We start from the raw sequence: 19,783 nt of genomic DNA on the forward strand, positions 1-19,783 counted from the left end.
GTGCTTTGCTGTATCATGCCAAGGGTCACCAACTTTCCAGCCAGCTATATCTGTTTTCTCATTTTCCATCATCTAACTTAGCATATGCATATATGTCTATATAGCATCTCACATCTGTTATCAATTTATTTATTAGATGTGGGATAGGCTAAACTTCCATAAAAAAGAGACCTTAAAATACAGTGGGTCAGACAAGTTGGAAGTTTATTTTTCTCTTCTATAGTCACGCACTTGATCCATTCATATCCCACTTAAGAAAACTAACTCGTATGACCAAACCCAGCTGCGCTTGGGTTTAGAAACTAAGAAATGTTCTAGCTGAGCATCCGTGTACCAAAATACTAAGGGAAGAAGGGAAGATTCAAATCCTCAAAGGAAGAAGGGAAGAAAGAATATTAAGGGACAATTAGCTGTCTCTGTCATGCATAGTCCTCTTGTTCTATCTGTCCATCTTTTCCTCTAATGTAGCCGTCTTACTTCCCGGATTCTTGAGCTTGGAAGAAAACTTTCATATACATTGAATGCTATAGTTTTAACTCTTCTTCAAATAATTATAGTATACACATAATTTGGATAAATGTATATAAATTTATTGGGAAGTTGAATCCTTTTAATAGAGTTAACTAAGGCATAATTTCAAACAAGTTCAAGTTATTTCTCTTCATCTTAAGTAGGCAACATTAAACAGAATAGATGACTATAGAAAATTAATTAAAACTAGCAGATATCTAGCTATGCAAAGTCAAGTCATAGCAAATGTATTTTATTTAATAAACGAACTTTTCTATATATTTTGATAGATGGGGCCTTTTTTTTACTCCACAAGTAGGGATATATACTATAGCTATTTACAAAATCATTGAGAAACTATGTGCAAATGATTTTTTTAAATTATATTCTATAGAATATACTTAATTTGTTGGTTTGACTACCACCTGACAATTTAAGATTAATAATTTACCAATTTACATTTTAACATATGCATTACTTTGTAAGTGATATCACCAGTTCTTGGATATATTGTCACTAATGGAAAACTTTGCCTGTATTTCATCTGTAGGAAGAACATTCTTCGTTTCCTAGATGCAGAACGAGATGTCTCAGTGGTCAAGAGCAGTTTTAAGCCTGGTGATGTCATACACTACGTGCTCGACAGGCGCCGGACACTGAACATTTCCCAGGATCTGCATAGCCTCCTACCTGAAGTTTCACCCATGAAAAACCGGAGATTTAAGACCTGTGCAGTGGTTGGAAATTCTGGCATTCTGCTAGATAGTGAATGTGGAAAGGAGATCGACAGTCACAATTTTGTAATAAGGTGAGCTTTCTTCTCTTCTGGAAGATAGTAATTTCTTCAAAGACATTTTACTTCAGAGTAGAAAACTAGCAGAAATGTTTAAATCTAATATTAAGATTAAGAATTATAGAAAGCTCAAACATTTATCTACGATATATTTTTCTGTATAGTATACAAATTTACATCTACTCTGGAACATAAAATTAAAAATTGTTGTATTATTGAAAAAAAGGTGATCTTATTACAGCAATAAGATTCATGCCAGCTTTTTAAAGTTTTGGCTAAATAGTAATTTTATTAGATTTAATACTTACACAAGAAAACTATTTTTCTTAATATTTCTTCTTTATATTCATTACTTTAATATTAATTTATTCATTCACTAATATAAAGAATTAATTATTTATATTAGTTATTTATATTAGTGGATGAACAAATTCACTTAATTATATCCCTAATTCACTGTATATTCATAAATTATATTAATTAATTTATTCATAAAGATTATGAACATTACTATGGAATGATGTAACAGATGTAAATTAATTTTATGTTTTTACTGATAATTATTTAGATTATTTAGATTCTAAGAACATAATGTAGTAAGTTTATATTTAATATCATGGGCCACATTGCCTTCACTACTATTTATTTATGGTATTTGTGTCTGTTCATACATTTTAGTTTTTGAGTTTTCTCACATAATTAAACACGCCTGTTTGTTTTTCATTGACGGTCGGCAGATATTTGATGAGTCACGTGTTTAACTTTCGATTATCAGAAAGAAACATAACAGTAGAAATAAAATTGTGATGGCATCACAAATATTAGCAGGTTTTAATTTATTCATATATCTGAATAGATTTTTTAGCTTGTTTTAGTTTTTTAGAAAAATTCACTGAATGAATAAAACCTGTATATTGAAAAATGAAATAGCACCATATAAAGATAAATAGGAAAGTATGCTGATTTGCCACATTGACAAATAACCTAAAGTCTTGAAAATACACTGGCATCCAGCCTGTGAAAATCTTTTTGAAACATTATCTTAAAAATAAATATAATTAATTATATAAATATTAACCATAAATAGGCAACACCTTTTTCATAAAATACTAATAGCCATGGAAAAATCACAATAGAACACTATCAGGTGAATACAATTCATAACAGTGAATGTAACTACAAACACTTTATTATCTTACTGTTTCCTAGTTGGGTGCAGGGTCAGAGATTGATTTGACATCAGTTGAACGTTTAAAAACTTGAACTCTTAAATTGATTGGACTGACAGAAAAACCCTGCCGACATGTAGATATGTAAACAGAATTGTGTCCGAGGAGGAGGTAGAAATATTTGCTGAGGAAGTGACAATGGCAGTGAAAGTCATAAGCTTCAAAGCCTAAAGTCTGTGTGAAGTATGGTTGTGAAGAAAAAGTAGGGCTTCTAGAATTTCTGAAGAGACTAAAATCACAAGGCATGGAGAATAAAGGAGTAAAGATTTAGAGCATAATAGAAATTGTTGCAAAGGAAAGAAGAGAATTTTAAAAGTTGATTAGTACTGGAGAAATACTGGATCCAAATGTGACTGATTCCTTGTTCCTCTGACCCTCTAAGCTTCAGCATTGAGGTCTAGATAATCCATCAGGTTCAGCACCACCTCTGACTCTGAAATTAAGACTCTAGTGTTAGCTAACACTTCTATCAGATCACATAATTATCGCTTCTTTTTTGTGGTGAGAACAATTAAAATGTTTTATTTTAACAATTTTGGAGTTTATAATACAGTACTGTTGACTGTAATCACTATAGTTAGTGCATTAGATTTCCAGAATTTATTCATCTACTTGTTGCAAGTCACTTCCTGGTGTTTGGGCATTTGCAAATGGTAGAGTGTTTTTAGGAACAGAACTTCGAGAGATTCTTTATGCTTTTGTAAACTATGATTATTTTAAACACTTGTTTCACAAGAACACAATAGTGACCAATCCTATGAATCTATACTTGTGTTGCGGTCTTTCCAAGAAGTATATTAAAAAATGAAGATGAGCATCTTAATGAAGCCATAAAAATGATCACCATAATTATTTTTGAATTGTTTCCCCCATTTTTACTAGTTTCCAAAAATAGAAGTTGGAATATTCTAGATTAAAGTATGTTCTAGGGAAATGGAACCCAGGATTGGGTTTCTGATTTTCCAAGAAAAACTTTCTAAAGGTCCACTTATCATTAGAAACAAATAATCTCTGCAGAAAAACCATCTTTGTTTTGTAATAGCTACTTGGGAAATCCATTCCTTTGAATTTCATGGACACCAGGGTCTCCAATGACATATGATTATACCAAACCTCCATCCTTCCTAAATCTTGTCTTTCTCATGGCATTCTGGCTCATCATCTGTGTGCCAAATACCTTTTCCTTCCCCAAGTATGTGTTGCCTTCTGTTATTTACATATGTCTCTTCTGCCCTGGAACATTAAGAAGGATTTTTGACTTAAAACTAAGTCAAAGCCTCATTCCTTGAAATAGTTTCCCATCCATATCAAATTTCATAAATTTTAGTAACAATCTTTAGAATTTTTCAAATTTCTCAACTTCCCAGAGACATATTGGGTGTTTATCTGCACAGGTGTAGACAGTTTTGGTTGTTGTTTGCATGTGTTCCCAGTTTGTTTGTTTGTTTCTCAATTTTCCTGTTAGATAGTAAGTTTGTTAAGGGAGAGATAAATTATGCCTGGTCTGCTTGCAGAAGGCAGTAATTAGTTCAGTGACCCCTCAAGGATCAGATTCAGCCAGGTATTACATTCAAGTTGACCTCTAACTTTATAAACCAAAATGTTATTTTTAGATAAAATCTTCCATTCAACATTAATTAAATTCTAAACTTTACCTTTGTTTTTTTTTGCAAGGGCTTTGAAGAAATGAAATGCTGTTTCTTTGTTTAGTGAGATACCAGGACCATTATTACATGCAAACAGGAATCTCTTGCTCTAAACAGTTGTCCTATTGGGGGAGGAAGACAGAGGCCATATACATGGCATTATTGTCCTGTGAAGTGTAGTTTTTGTTGTTGAGGAAGATTCGCCCTGAGCTAACGTCTGTCACCAATCTTCCTCTTTTTGTTTCAAGAAGATTCTCCCTGAGCTAACATCTGTGCCAGTCTTCCTCTATGTTGTTTTGGTCACTGCTACAACATGGCCAGTGATGAGCGGTGTAGGTCCACACCTGGGAACTAAACCCAGGCTGCCAAAGCACAGCGTGCTGAACTTAACCACTGGGCCGTGGGGCTAGCCCCTGAAGTGTAGTTTTGGATAATATTATTTTTAAAATCCCACACAAATATTTTAAAATAAGCCTGTGAAAAGTGCCCATATGTCTACACAAATAATGGTAGCTATACACAAATACAGACACACATACACATTGCCATGCATCTCCTCTTCTAGAAGAGATTGTCTCTCAGTGGCTATTTGTATTGTCAATTAATCAATTAAATTGAATGCTGGTTTCTGTGGGACATTACACAAAATAGGAGCTCTGATCAATATCACTACGTGTGCTTCAAGTAAAAAAAATAATAATAAGGATAGGAAAATAAATTAAAGCCTAGTTTTGATTCTCTAATGACTGAATAAATATTGAACTGATTTATAAAATTTAGGTCTCATATACATATATACCTAAATAATAGAAAATAAACATAAGAAAAATAATTTTATTGCTTAGTCAAAAGTGCCTAAGATCAGAATTCAGATAATAGTGTTATGTTCACTTGATCAGTGTTTTTCATATGTGCAACCCTCAAGACATCTAGTACGTGGTTCCTCAATTAATGAATGCCATGTTGCAAGAAAGGAAGCTTGGCTAAGACAGATAAACATGGGTGGTCACTCCCTCAAGTTGAAAATATCTTAGTTCTCTTGACCTGCAATCTTGTCTGATAGGGAAGATTCACAAAGGATGATAAAGTTTTTGTGATGTTAAAGATGTTGTCATATGGCGCCAGATAAGCAAAATTTTAACTAATTTACTCTGGCATTTTCTTGAGAAGAAAAAAAAATGGGGGCAAAAAAGGAAATGTGATTTTTATCTTTCCAGCTTTATTGAGATATAATTGACATATAAGGTTGTATAAGTTTAAAGGGTGCAATGTACTGATTTGATCCACTTACATATTGCAGTATGATTACCCCATAGCGTTAGCAAACACCTTCATCAGGTCACAGAATTATCATTTTGCGATGAGAACAGATAAGATCTACTCTCTTAGTAACTTTCAAGTATATAATATAGTATTGTTAACTATAATCACAGAGTGCTGGGCATTAGATCCTCAGAACTTACTCATCTTCCAGCTGGCAGCTTGTATTCTTTGACCAACATCTCCCCAATTCCCCCACCCCTCACCCCCTGGTAACCACCATTCTGCTTTCTGTTTTATGAGTTTGGCTTTTTTAGATTCCACATATAAGTGATATTATGCGGTATTTTTTTTCTCTGCCTGACTTTTTTCACTTAGCATAATGCCCTCAAGTTCCATCCGTATTGTCACAAGTGACGGGAGAGGAAATATTATTTTAATATTATCCATTAGACCTAATTCTTCAGATATTGATAGGCATTTTGAATTTTCTGGACATGATATCTTGAAACTGGAGGAAACCATGACTTCCCTTTATGTGCTTCTGCATCCACAGAGGAGGCATAGTCCAGGATCTATATAAAAGAATGTTCTGTGGAGTGTATGATTTTATCTCCAATATTCTCTTTTTCCTCTCTGGGATAAGCTCTTCCTTTATCCAATAATGTCTATGTCCATGGTGTTTTTAAGTAAAGAAAAGTGCAATTTTAGGCCTAACAATAGCTTTGTTTTATTAACTAATAAAAAGACATTCCAAATATTCAGTTGACTAATGTTACACTTCTAGCATCAATTGTATTGATGTGTGTAGAAAGAAAGAAGGAAAATATATATGATTTTAAAATTGTGAAACACTCCTCTGTACAAGTACTTATAGGCCCAGTAAATTTAGAGGTCTCCACAAATAGTTCTCTAAAATCCTGCCATCAGGTGCTGCATTACCTATAATTCTACCCACTGAAACACCTTTGTTTGGTATTATTCTTATGGTCATTTAAAATGAAAATAATCTGTTAAAAGGTAAACATTAAGGGCTGGCCCTGTGGCCGAGTGGTTAAGTTCACGCGTTCTGCGGCAGGCGGCCCAGTGTTTCATTGGTTTGAATCCTGGGCGCGGACATGGCACTGCTCATCAAACCACGCTGAGGCAGCATCCCACATGCCACAACCAGAAGGACCCACAACGAAGAATATACAAATATGTACTGGGGGGCTTTGGGGAGAAAAAGGAAAAAAAAATAAAATCTTTAAAAAAAGGAAAAGGTAAACATTAAATTATTTTCTCAAAGGTACTAATAATTTATTATATTAGTTTGTTCATTCAACAAACCTTTATGAGTGCCACCCATGGGCAGCAGAGGAACACAATTATGGAAATTATATTTTTACAGTCCTTCATGAAATGAGGCCTGGGGCTGTGTGGGGTCAGGAATAATCATTGAAACAAGAATCTCTGAAGACACATGATAAATTTAAAATATTAGTCCATAGCAAGCTCTGTTATTTCAAATTATGTAGAATGATTTACAAAATATTTGCTTCTAGTACTGAGTGAGATTGTTCAAATTCAGAATTTTACCTGAAGTCTTTGAAGTATCTCAGAATAACTTTACATAGATAACTATGCTTTAGATATCACACACAATACATTTTAAGAAGATATACTAATAAGGTACAGTATAGTGCCATGAACTGTCTGGCAGCCTGCCGTACACTAACTGGAACACACCAGATAGCTACACAACTTGTAGAAATAGTTAAACCACTAAGAGACTGAGTCATCTTTACAAGGTGTGGAGCGATATTCCACTCAGTCTAAAAAGCATGGTAATTTCGACTTTAGCTGGACTGTAGGATAGTTGGACCCACTTTTATACTTTACATACCGTTTATGGAACAGTCCAAATTGTATCATCTCTGAGCCAAATTTAACTTCAATAACTCTTTTTAGTGCCACGTGAAGAAGAATAATGATAGTGCTCAAAGCTTAATCAAGTTAAAAGAACTGGTAAACATTAGAGAAATTGTTCTACTGATATTAATTTTATATTTTATATTTGGATGGCCTGCCATTTGCTAAATATTGGAGAGAGAGGATCAGTGCTGCACAGGAAAACCATCGCCCAGTGTAGAGTCCAAGGGTCCAAGCAGAGTTCATCGTAGGTGATATTGGATGAAGTTGTAGCCCTTTCTTTACTTTACTTTTCCAATTTAGAAACTGAGATTATTGTACAAACTATTTCTCTCTACTTAGAGTGTTACAACTTACCTACTCACAGAGCCGTGAGTGACAGAATTGCCTCTACAAAATCTCTGCCCTGAGTTTATCCAACGTACACTTACTTATCTAAAAGTACGCTGTAAAATTTCAAAAAGTTAGAGTTTAGAAGACAGCATATATCTTTTATATATCACCATAGGCAAAGGAAAACAAGTTTAGAAAGCTACCTTCATGCAATCTGATTAAAAGTTCTTTTGAATATTTTCTTGGGTTTTTTTTTTTTTTTTTTACTTTGTATGGTTGTAAAATTATCGTAAGCGTATATCTTACATTAAAGAATACAACTATTTAACAGTGAAAATTGCTTTGGATTTTGCAAAACAATATTTAAAGTGCTTTTAAATTTTCCTGCAGTTATTTTTCAAGTGTTTCAGATAATTTACTCCCATGTGTATTTACAAAAAAGCACATTCTAATATTGCTACTGTCTATACTCAAGAATTTCATAAGCTTAACAATGGTGGTTTTCTAATGAGAATGGAAAAATATTCAGATATTTCCTAATATTGATGCTGAGGGATGGTGGAAAACAATCCAGGTTCCATCTTCCCTTTTCTTCTCTTCCCTCACCTTGGTGTGGAAGACTGATGGTGCGTTCTTTCCGTTCTCTGGGCTATCCAGGGATTGCAGGAAATGTCCGACAGCCTGTTAAGACTGATTTTCCATAGAGGAGAGACTGTGTCCATCCTGATAACTGTCAACTTGGCCTCACAGCGTACTGTCCCTGATATTATATGGAGGACTCTGGGTGAGGGGTTATTTGACAGTTGCAATTGGCAACAGATATTTTTCGACCATCAAATGCCAGTTCTCCCTGGGTAAACAGAGATACTACAAATAGTGAATATGACTTGAGAGATTCAGAAATGGTTAACTAAGACCAGCAAAACATTCTTATTTCTGTTCTGGCTAGTTGGAATTTCAAGTTTAATTTTGTTTATTTAGTTTTTCCTTGGACCTCCCTTTTCTCCATTCTATATAGTCCCCATCTTCCCTTTAGCCTAGATCACTTTCTTCTCTTTGCTCATTTTTTCATTTGTTAACCAAAATCCTCAGTTCCTGCCATGTTTGACCAATTCCCTCCTAATTTCCTCTTGGTTCATATATTTTCCCTAAGAATCTAAGAACAGTAATGAGAGATCAATTAAAATATCCATTTAAATATAAATGTGTTTATGTAAGTAAATTTTTGCCATTCAAATTGTGGTTCTGAGCTACCAGCATTGGCATTACCTGGAAGCTTGTTAGAAATACAGAATCTCAGAACTTGCACCAGACTTGCTGAGTCAGAATATGCATTTGGTCACAGTGGACAGGTGATTCTTATGTGGATTAGGGTTTGAGAGGTACTGGTCATCTCAATATGCCTAGACAATATGCTCTAGGCAAGCTGGAACTCCCCACTGTGTCTGATTTATTTAGCCTGTATCTTCAGGATCTAGCACCTAAATTGATATATTGAGGTATATGCTATTTATTTCTTGAATGAAAAAATTATTGTAGGATTTGAGAAAAATTTGGCTTGTGTTTAAGTATTGTTGTCTTAGAATTTATACAACACTGAATTCCAAAGTTAATATGTAAGAGGAGTCATATATAAGCGAAGATCATATAAATCCTTACAATTACTAAGAAAATACATAACTATGAAGAGTAGTATAGTGAAATGTCTTAGATGTTGGGGATCAAAAAAGCTGGGTTCCTGACAATTACTGTAAAAGTAACATTGGACAAATGTGTTAGAGTTCTGAACACCATCATTCCCACTGTAGAGTGAAAATAATAATAGGCCTATCATTTCAAAGTGTTTTTCTAAGTATCAGATAGGAAATAGTATAGTAAAGAAATGCACAAGCTATAAAGCTAAATTAATGATGAATGATACTAAAACATATCTTGTCTGAGTTAACTGTTATAATTGAAAATTAAATTTGTCTCTGCATTTCCTAATAGCCGTGGCCAATGACTAGAAATGCAAATTGTCCTTGTCTGTTATAAACAAGAAGACAAACTTTCCCCAAATTTATCAAATATGTATATAGTTGATGATGAATAACATATTAGATAGCATGAAATTCAAAGTCACAGGGACACTGCTCAAATAGATAGGATTGTCTATAAAATCTGAGCACATAAAATTAGAAATAATTGTAGTGAAGATATATATTTCTTAAGGAAACTCAAGTAATAAGATAAAAATGTTTTACTTTGTGCTGATCTAGCTTCCTAAGAGAAGGAATGATATGTTTCACAAAAGAAAATGATGGAGGAATTGACTTGCCTTGCCCGATACAGTGCATTTTTATAACTCAATCAATTTTCGATTCTCCGCTGGTGGATAATTTATGGCAAACTTTAAATCATCCTCTTGACCTTCTATGAATGCTAACTCTTTTATAGCAAAATAGCCTCTTTTCTGGGAAAGAAGAATTATACCTTCTTCTTTACATTCACAAAAATGGCCTTAATTCTTTCCCCCTCCACTTTCACAGAAAATATATTTGTTCTTAAACTCAAATGTTTTAACTGCAAGCAACTAAGTTTCTGGTAGGAATCCAGGTCCAGTGCATTAGAAAGATTTTTAAAAATTCTTATTGATTAAAATTACTGCTTTATATGTTAGGGATAGCAACATTGCTTACGTGATATTTGCTGCATATATTTTCTACCTTATTTTTACAGAATATTCACAGTTTTGATCTATGAAATTTTTTAGTTGTATAGAGCTAATTATCCTTGTGATTTCTCTTGACTTCAATCATAAAATTCATGTTCTGTGTATAAATCAGAATTTTCATATTATTCTAAATATTTATGATTTTTAAAATTTAACTTAAAATTAAATATGCAATTTGTTATGGATTGTGATGTGAGGTAAGGTTCTAACTTTTTATTTCAATCATGTCATTCCTTGGATAAAAAGATATTTGGATACAAGATATAATTTTTTTAAAGGAAATAACAATAACAAACTATTTTAAATTTTAAAACATGGTTTTAAAATGTTTATTCCATTTTCTAAATACGAAATATTGTAAACAGATAAAATTTCTCATTATCAATCTAGCAAAGATTTTTATAATTCTTAATATTGTAAAGTGTAAAGTTGCATAAAATTGCATGGATATTGGCACTCCAACGAAATGCTTTCAAAAATGTAAATTGATACAACTTTTCCAAAAATCAGATTGATAATATCTCACAAGCCTTAAAAATAGTGTATTCCTTTATTCATCATTTCCAGTTCTAGGAACCTATCCACATGTGAACAGTTGTTTAAGTATAAAGGCATTTTATAATGCACAACAAGAAAGAGCAAGTAAATCATCATACATCTGGATGATTAGTCATTCAACACATGGAAAAGAGTAATCTAAGGCAAAGGGACCAGTGAGCACAAAGACAAATACTTTCCATAGTCTTAGGATAAGACAAAGTTTGGGACTACTCTACTATCAGGTTCATAATGAGGAACAATGTGAAAGGTGCAATAGCAAGGTATGTTGAGCTTAAATGATAAAGGATCGTTAAGGATTTACATGGTATCTTATAGTCCAAGAAAGATCCTTAGAATTTCTTGGTTTGTTTGTTTATTTTTTTGTTCTTGTTGAGGTTTTGATGTTGTTGTTGCAGGAGAGGAACATACTTAGAGGTTTAGAAGCATGAGCATATTTGCACATGCAAGAATCATAATGATAAATAAATCAAAGAGAGGAAAGACAAAGAGCACCCAATAAGGAAGAAACTAGAGGAAACAAAATGTGATGAAATCTAAGTCAGAGGAGAGAGTAAGATGATCAAGGAAGCTTGGGGGGTATGATTCATATTAATGTGAAGTTGTAGAGATCATCCTTTCCTGACAACAAATGAGCATTAGCAAATGGGCAGTTGATTAGTCCTTCTATAGATTTGCAAAATATAGCTTCAGTTTTGGCTTTGAAGTATTTGTTATTTTTCAACTATCAAACTCACCTGTAAATTGACGTAGGCCCAAAATATGTCCTCCAAGGCCAAACACGAACAAACTTTTCAGTACCTATTGTTTCAAGCGCTACGTAGCATAGCTTTGATCTTTCTTATGATCTTTCAGCATCCTGGAATAGAAGGTTGTGGGGGTCACTGGAAGCAGGTGAGGCTGGAGAGGGAGGTAATGCAGGGTCCACTGTGCCTTGCTAAGGAGGTTGGACTTCACGTTGCAGATAGTCCATGAAGCCACTCAGTAGAGGAGAGGCATGGTCAAATTTAAACTTCAGGAAAATTTCTAGGTGATACATAAATTAAAGAGGGACAAAGATGGTAATCCTGAAAGCAGTTGAAAGGTGGTGGTAATGAAGGACAGAGATAGTGACAGTGGGGATAAATGTGGACGGCAAATTAAGAAAATCAAGGAATGATATGAATTGTATGATAAATGAAAAGTGCAAAAGATAATGAACATGAATGCTGTGTTTTAAAAAGTGACCATTTTTGGATGACAGAAAGTGAATCTTGAAGAATCCAAATTGGTTCCCATTGGTACCTCTGAGATAGGCTTAGGTTAACAAATTACATTTTTCCATAGAACTGAAAGTTAGAGTGACTTTCTGAGTGTACACAGTAAATTGGAGCAGGGAACAACAATAGAGCTTTTTAACTTTTCTACTTGAAGTCCAATACCTTATTTTCAAATAAGGATTGGAAACACTTATCTTTTTCAATTAGAAATAATAGTCAGTGCTACACTAGATTGAGAAGTTGTATGTTTACTGTGAAACATGAAGACCAATGAGAGATTGTCTTAATTAGGGTACATTTCAAATTTTGATGACTTAGCATGAAAGATAGAAGAGGGAATGCCATTTTAATATCTGCTGTTTCCACAAGGTACCAGCCATTCTTCAAAGTAGGGGCTAACAAAACAAGCGGATTAACAAATAAAACCACACACAAAAGTGGTAGCTACGTGAGGTAATGGATGTATTAACTAACCTTGTTCTGACAATCATTTCACAATATATATATGTATGCCAAATCACCATGTTGTACACCTTAAACCTGTGTGATGTTTTATGTTAATTATAGCTCAATAAAGTTGGAAAAAATTTTTGAAATCCAAGAAATATAAAATAAAAACACACCAAGCTGATTTTATAGTGTTGAGTAGTTTCTCCAATTGTGGTCTATGGACCATCTTTTGAGAATTCTTTTCTTTTATCAAGTACTTATTGTGTGCCAAGAGTATGTCAAAATATTCTAAAGACAGATGAATGAGTAGGAGACTCATGACCTTTTCTCTCAAGGGAGCTAGCACTTTAATCCAATGAGATGAAGCTTTAAATCATATTGATCTGAATTCAAGTTCCAGCTTTTCCATTTAATATGTATGTTTAATCTCAGGTGATTTATTTACTTCTCTAAGCCCAAGTTTCTTCACATTTAATAGGAAAAAAATAATCTCTATGTTCTGTTTTTTGTGGATGTAGAAATAATACGAGATAATGTGTGAAAGTGTCTAGCATAAACCCAGCACAAACTAGTTACTCAATAAATACAAATCTGTCTTCCTTCTGATGGCTTAGGATTGACATATGTGTAGTATACTTGTGGTGTGAAAATTATTTCTGTGACCTAGGTATTGAGAAGATGTAAATATTTGCAGTTAAAAGCCATTGTTGCTAAGCAGTCCGTATTCCTCCATGAACTGTAATAATACTCATTTGAGAGTTCAGAAACCTGGCTCCTCCTGCTGGCTTTGCTGCTATATATAGCTGTGTGACTTTGAACAAGTAATGTAAGCCACTTTGGGTTTCTGTTTCCTGATATGCCAAGTGAGGCAGCTGAACTAGTTGGACTCATAAATTGCTTTCTGGCTCTATGATTCTATTTTCTTACAATTCAACAGACACTTTAGAATAGGTCCTGTCAACTTGCATTGTTGTTTGAATTTTTTTTCTTTCTGGTTGCCATGTTTTATGAATAAATTTCCTCCCTCATGAGTCAACTGATGGAAATAACTTTTTCCACTTAGTACTAAATCCTCTAATCTGGCTTTTTGTTTCCTTTGGTCCAGGAGTATTGCCTTTGCTCCTGATGTAAGCAAGCAAATGTTGAGACTTAAAATCAGGAGATGAGTATCACTTTTAAGCCAAAGAAAAAGAAGGATTATTTTTAATGACTCATACAAATAATTGTCAATGTGATAAGGTCAGGGCTTTGGGAAGTCATGATGTGTGCAGAATATGTAAAGAAGAACCAGTACACACAAGGAATATCAAAAGGAAGAGAGGATGTTTTAAATCAATATCATTTAGTATAGTTTTGGGGAAAGGACCTTGATGCTTTTCTAGGAGATAAGACTTCCCACTTCCCATATCTACTTCACTGGCAACCACCAAAATTCTTGGAACCACAGAATGCAATCTTTTCAGTATATTATTTGACTTATGCCATTATTGGAAACTTCTTTTTAGAGTATGAGCAGTCAGTACAGTACCAAATGTTAACAGTGATTATCTTTTAGAGGGAGACTTCAGAATTAGCTTAACTTCTGGTTTTGGTACTGATTGTTAATGTTTATTTGTGTGTGTGTATTTTTTCATGCAGTGAACACAAATAATGTTTGTGGGCTTTTTAACTGAGGTTGTAATAGTTTACACCATTGTGAAGTTTCAGTTGTAACAATGTCTTTAAATTGGGAATGAAAACAATTTTAATTTTAAAAGTTGTGTTAAAAATCCAGAGTGTGGATGGGAAAGGTAATATAAATATTGTGCAATAAATTTTGGGTTCATGATGTTTTAGATTCAAAGTTGGGTTCAATTCCCAACTTTGAAGATTGTCAACTGAAGGGTTTTTTTTCCTTATTTGTAAAATGTAATTACTAATACTCAATTATTTGGATGTTCCTTATAGTCTGTATAGTACCTGGCATAAGATAGTAACTGATAGCTCTTATTATGTTTAGTGAATTAAATAAACAATCAGACTGAACAATACAGTCTTGAGTCAAAAGCATGATGATCCTATAAAGAGTTCAGAGTGATTTTTCTACTGTAATTCATAAATTGTTTGGGGAATAAGTTCAAAATTAGAATCCCATAATCAGTTTTTGAGTGCCAGTATAACCTTTGGCATAAATATATGCCTCCTAAATATGGTTATTTAAAAATTTTATTTTTTAAAGATTTTATTTTTTTCCTTTTTCTCCCCAAAGCCCCCCAGTACATAGTTGTATATGCTTCGTTGTGGGTCCTTCTAGTTGTGGCATGTGAGATGCTGCCTCAGCCTGGTTTGATGAGCAGTACCATGTCCGTGCCCAGGACTCGAACCAATGAAACACTGGGCCGCCTGCAGCGGAGCAAGCGAACTTAACCGCTCGGCCACAGGGCCAGCCCTATTTAAAAAATTTTAAAAATCCATTTATTTGAAGTTTAAAAATGGAAGCAGTAGTTCCATTAATTTGTTGTCACATTAATTCAACAAGTATTTCTTCTGTTAACAAACAGTAATCAAGCAGCCACTAGATGCCAAGTTCTGAGGTATTTGGTAGGTATTAGGGATATAAAGATAAATTACATGGTATTCTTAGAGTTTGCAGTATGATGGAGGAGACAGACATAGAGAGAAGAAAAATGAAATAGTACAGTAACAGTAATAATAGAGCTGGGAATAAAGCATTGCTGCCAGGGAGACAGAAGGAATTAATTATAAAAATGAATGAAAGCGAGTTTTAAGGCAGTTCTATTTGGGACAGAAAAAAATAATTCCCTTTCCAGGAATGTCGTATTTTTATGGATATTCTTGCCCTATTCTTTGTGTACATCAGCTTCTCAAAGTACTGTGTGGCTGTGCTTTTCTTGCTTGTCAGCATCGATGATTGAGATCATTAATAATAATCCTACTCAGTTTTCTAACATGTGTAGACACATTCCAGGCCCTTTACTTTAATGCTTCAAATTCTCCAGGCATGATCTTCTACATGTAATTTAAGAAAACTATTAATATTTGGAATGCTTAATTTGGTGCCTTTTATGTTAAAGGTATTTCTGATCTCTTCTTTAGTTACCCGGTGAGAAGATTTCTAAGTCTTGGGCAATTTTAACGTATAATAGACTTAAGCGTATCTCAATATTTTATGTAATGTTCGGCAAAAAGCAGAACGCTATCTTGGTTATGGAAGAACTGGGAGTTTCATTTTTACAAACCACAAACTGAAATTCTTGTATTTTAATAAAATAAAGGGGGGAGGGATCCTAACAATTAGAAGCATACTAAACATTGTAGTTTCTTTTTTCCACTTATCATCCCTTTGTACCAGATCTTCTTATGGGTAAATTTTGACTTATAGCTGCTTTGAAAAATCAGAGTAAAAGAATATTACCAGCCTTTAGAATCTCTCTAGTTTCCTAACTTATTTTGAATGACGATGGCTCTGCTTACAGAAAACATTAGTCACCTAAAATAGGCACACCATTGGAACAGATCCTATTTCTTGTTTTAGTTTAAATAATTCCAATTTAAAAGGATGATTTTTTTTCAAATTTGGTCTAATTTAATTAGCACAACTTCTGAGATTTAAACATGTTAACAACTGCAGTTAAAAGGCAGTTTTTAGCTTAACATATATTTATTAGTACCTTTTGTTTTCCTTAGCTCACCTTCCAAAACACACACTATGTTAACTTTGTAATGGAACAATCTTTAACATGTTTAACAGAACTAACATGTTAGAAATGAAAATTGAAGTGATGGCAGAGGGAATCAAAAGATTTAGTGCAGAGCTTGCAAACTGACAGCCTGGAGGCCCAAGCCCGGTAGCAGAATTGTTTTCTTTGTCATTTATAATCATAAGCCCAGAATACGTTGTCTGTTTAAATGGGGAAATATTTAAGCAAAGTTACCCATTTTTTAGTTACCTTAATCTCTGGTACAGAGGCCTATATGTTTTCAGGACCTGGTTCAAGCATCACCAGTGCACATAGCAGACTGACAGGTCAAATGCCATTGTAAATAGGTTCTCAATTCACATACACAGAGTAACTCTCATTATTATTATGGTTAGCTCTACTAATTTCATTAAAGATATCAACTCCATACAAGCAACTAAATATGACAAGAGTTTCATAAATGATAGAGTGAAGAAACAAGTAAATATTTTAAATGTTGCAGCGGAAGCAATTTGTTCTGACAAAGAAATCATGTAAAGCATTTCAGTGGATATTAACCTTTGAGTTTTAAGAGCAATTATGACTTTTTCAGGTTGGAGGTTAGAGTGCCTTGGAGAGGGAGGTCATTCAGGCAGAGACATCATCATAAATAAAGGAACACAGACAGAAAAGTACACAGAGTAGTCTGTTGCCATTCAGATCTAAGATAGGCAATGGATATGTAGAGAGAAAATTCTGGAAAGCAAGAGTAGGGACAAGTTCTGAAAACCCTGGACTGATATCAGAAAAAATTTTTGCTTAGGATAGTAACATGATCAAATGTGTGTTTTAATAAGATAATGACATCCTTGAAACAGAGAATACTACAGTTGGAGTCCTTGTGTTAAAGAACTGATTAGAACAGCGTTTGTCAATACTGTTTAATGAAGACGCATAATGAGAAATAGAACTTACATCATGACATTCTCCTACTGCTGCTTCCACTGCTACTATTGCTACACACGCGCGCACGTGAAGCTGAAACAAGTGTTCATAAAACTATGTGCAAGGACCACTGTCATTTTCTATTATAATCCATGCTATTCTTTTCATTCTTTAAAAATTGCTGATCAATGACCCCCAATTTAATTCATGATCCACCAATTAGCTGGACCAATGGATTCAGCTAATAGTTGGAAAAATAATTAATTAGGAAATTATTCCAATAATAGTTGAAAGAAACATGGTGGTGGCTAAGCTGAGAACTATCCATAGGCATAGAGAGGAAAGAATATATTCAGGAGAAATTTTCTGAGAGGAATTTTCAGGGCTTTGTAATGAACCAAGCATGGAGGATGGTAGAATTATGGAGATCAAGGCCTTTCAGCCAAGTCAAAATGTGGCTTTCTACTAAAATAGAACATGAGAATGATCCACTTAAAATAAATATAATGTAATGAATGTGAAGTTGCCTTGGCCTATCTTGTGATATCAGAAAATAAAACATTCATTTTTATCCACTCATGATACGATACATTTCTAAATGCTTGATTGATATCAGAATGCCTAAATCTTCTGGGCATTATACCAACTCTTTCTAGGACCAACTGTCAAATAAATCATATATACTAAGTTAGAAATCATTTTTCAACCTTGGATTGTACTTTCAAAAAAAATGAAAAGAAAAGTATTATTTATAATTTATAATGACAAATCAAATATTTTTATTTCTTACTTTCTTAAACAGGAAAATTAAATGTCAAAGCAATGTTACTGTGACAAATTTGGTGGTGTAATCACTAGAAGTTAGAAAACTCAGATATGTTTCCCACAGCCCCTGTAATGACCCCGTTGTACATAGTTTATCAACACCATGGATTGCAAAGAAAAAAAGTTATGGTTTTTCTGCCTTGGTTTTCTGACATGGGTGATTAAAGTATCAGCCATAATATTTCATGAATGCTGTTTCCTTCTTTTTAATGCACAGCATAATTTTTAAGGACATAAATTTCAAGCTGAATCAGTTCTCTCTGTAAAACAGTAGTAACTGCTCAGCAACCACTGATCGATGGGGTAGTCCTGTTCTCTAATTCTGACAAGTGTGCCTGAAAATACACTCTAAAAATTCTTGCTTGGTTTCCCACCCCCTTGCCTTAGATATCTACCAATCATGAATTTTTACCAAGGACAGTGAATAGGAAATTTCTCAAGAACTGCCAGAACTTTCTCTTCCCACTCCCTTCAGAAAAATAAAAATGATCCTTCCTTTTTTAATTACAGAGAAAGATTTAAAGAGTATGCTTAGTATTCATTCTGTATGCAATTTCAAGATACATGACATTTGTAATAATTCAAATAAATATTAGTCTTACTACCCTATGTATATCCATATTCACTTTTGTAAAAAAGAAAACAATCATATATAAGTTCTTAATTGTGATAAAGGGTGAAATAAATAGGTCATATTTAAATTATTTGAAAATTCCTGTAGTATAATGTCAAGTTTTGAACATGTTCATGAAGTTTATAAACTTTTATAAATATATTGTCAAGCCCCAGATAGAGAATAGCAGTTAAACCTCTTACCTTCTATGTTGCTTAATACACACAACTGTGCGTTGAGACAACCAAAGGCTGTGAGACTTTATTTTAATTGATAAAAATATATTTTTAAACATATTTTTGCAAATTTTTACCCCTTCCATTATTCCTTTTACCCCTTCCTCTATTTTTTGTTTTGTATCCTTTCTTTTCTTTTTTTTTGAGGAAGATTAGCCCTGAGCTAACTGCTGCCAGTCCTCTTTTTGCTGAGAAAGACTGGCCCTGAGCTAACATCCATGCCCAGCTTTCTCTAATTTATATGTGGGACGCCTACCACAACATGGCTTGCCAAGCAGTACCATGTCCACACCTGGGATTCCAACCAGCGAACCCTGGGCAGCCGAAACGGAACGTGTGCACTTAAACACTGTGCCACAGGGCCGGCCCCTATTTTTGTATCCTTTCTTGAAAAACAGGTGATAACTTGTAAATAGTCACAGCAATCAAAATTAAGTGGACTCCAAGGAGAAGGATGATAAATGCTAAACTTGAGCTTGATCAAAATGTGGAATCGCAATGAAAATCTCTGACCAGAACCACCCTTTCTGATTTCCTAGACTCTTGACTATTCTTATGCTGGAGTTAATCACGAGAGTCTAAGGTAGAGGTCTATGGAGTCAAATTTTAGTCCTTAGCTGCAATCTTGGATTAACTCTGCACCTTTAAGCTTTAGTTTTAATCCATTGCTTTATATCATATTAGATGTAATATTTATATTACATTTAAATTCATGAAAGTTACTAATAGCCTTCCAGTACTCTCAATATTTTGAGAGAACTTCAGTATCCTCTCATTATTTTAAGAACGATCTGAGTTCCAGTGCTAAAGGAGATTTGTCCT

At 33.8% G+C, this 19,783-nt stretch overlaps 1 protein-coding gene across 1 annotated transcript in view; it reads left to right on the forward strand.

Moving 5' to 3' along the window:
- The window catches only part of ST8SIA4 (ST8 alpha-N-acetyl-neuraminide alpha-2,8-sialyltransferase 4), a 93,777-nt gene that overhangs the window by 15,009 nt on the left and 58,985 nt on the right, over window positions 1–19,783 (forward strand). Inside the window, exon 3 of the mRNA XM_008513820.2 lies at window positions 1,061–1,318. Coding sequence (XP_008512042.1) covers window positions 1,061–1,318 — 258 coding nt within the window. The remainder of the gene's footprint in view (window positions 1–1,060; window positions 1,319–19,783) is intronic.

Source organism: Equus przewalskii, chromosome 13 (genome assembly GCF_037783145.1).
Source record: "Equus przewalskii isolate Varuska chromosome 13, EquPr2, whole genome shotgun sequence".
NCBI lineage: Eukaryota > Metazoa > Chordata > Mammalia > Perissodactyla > Equidae > Equus > Equus przewalskii.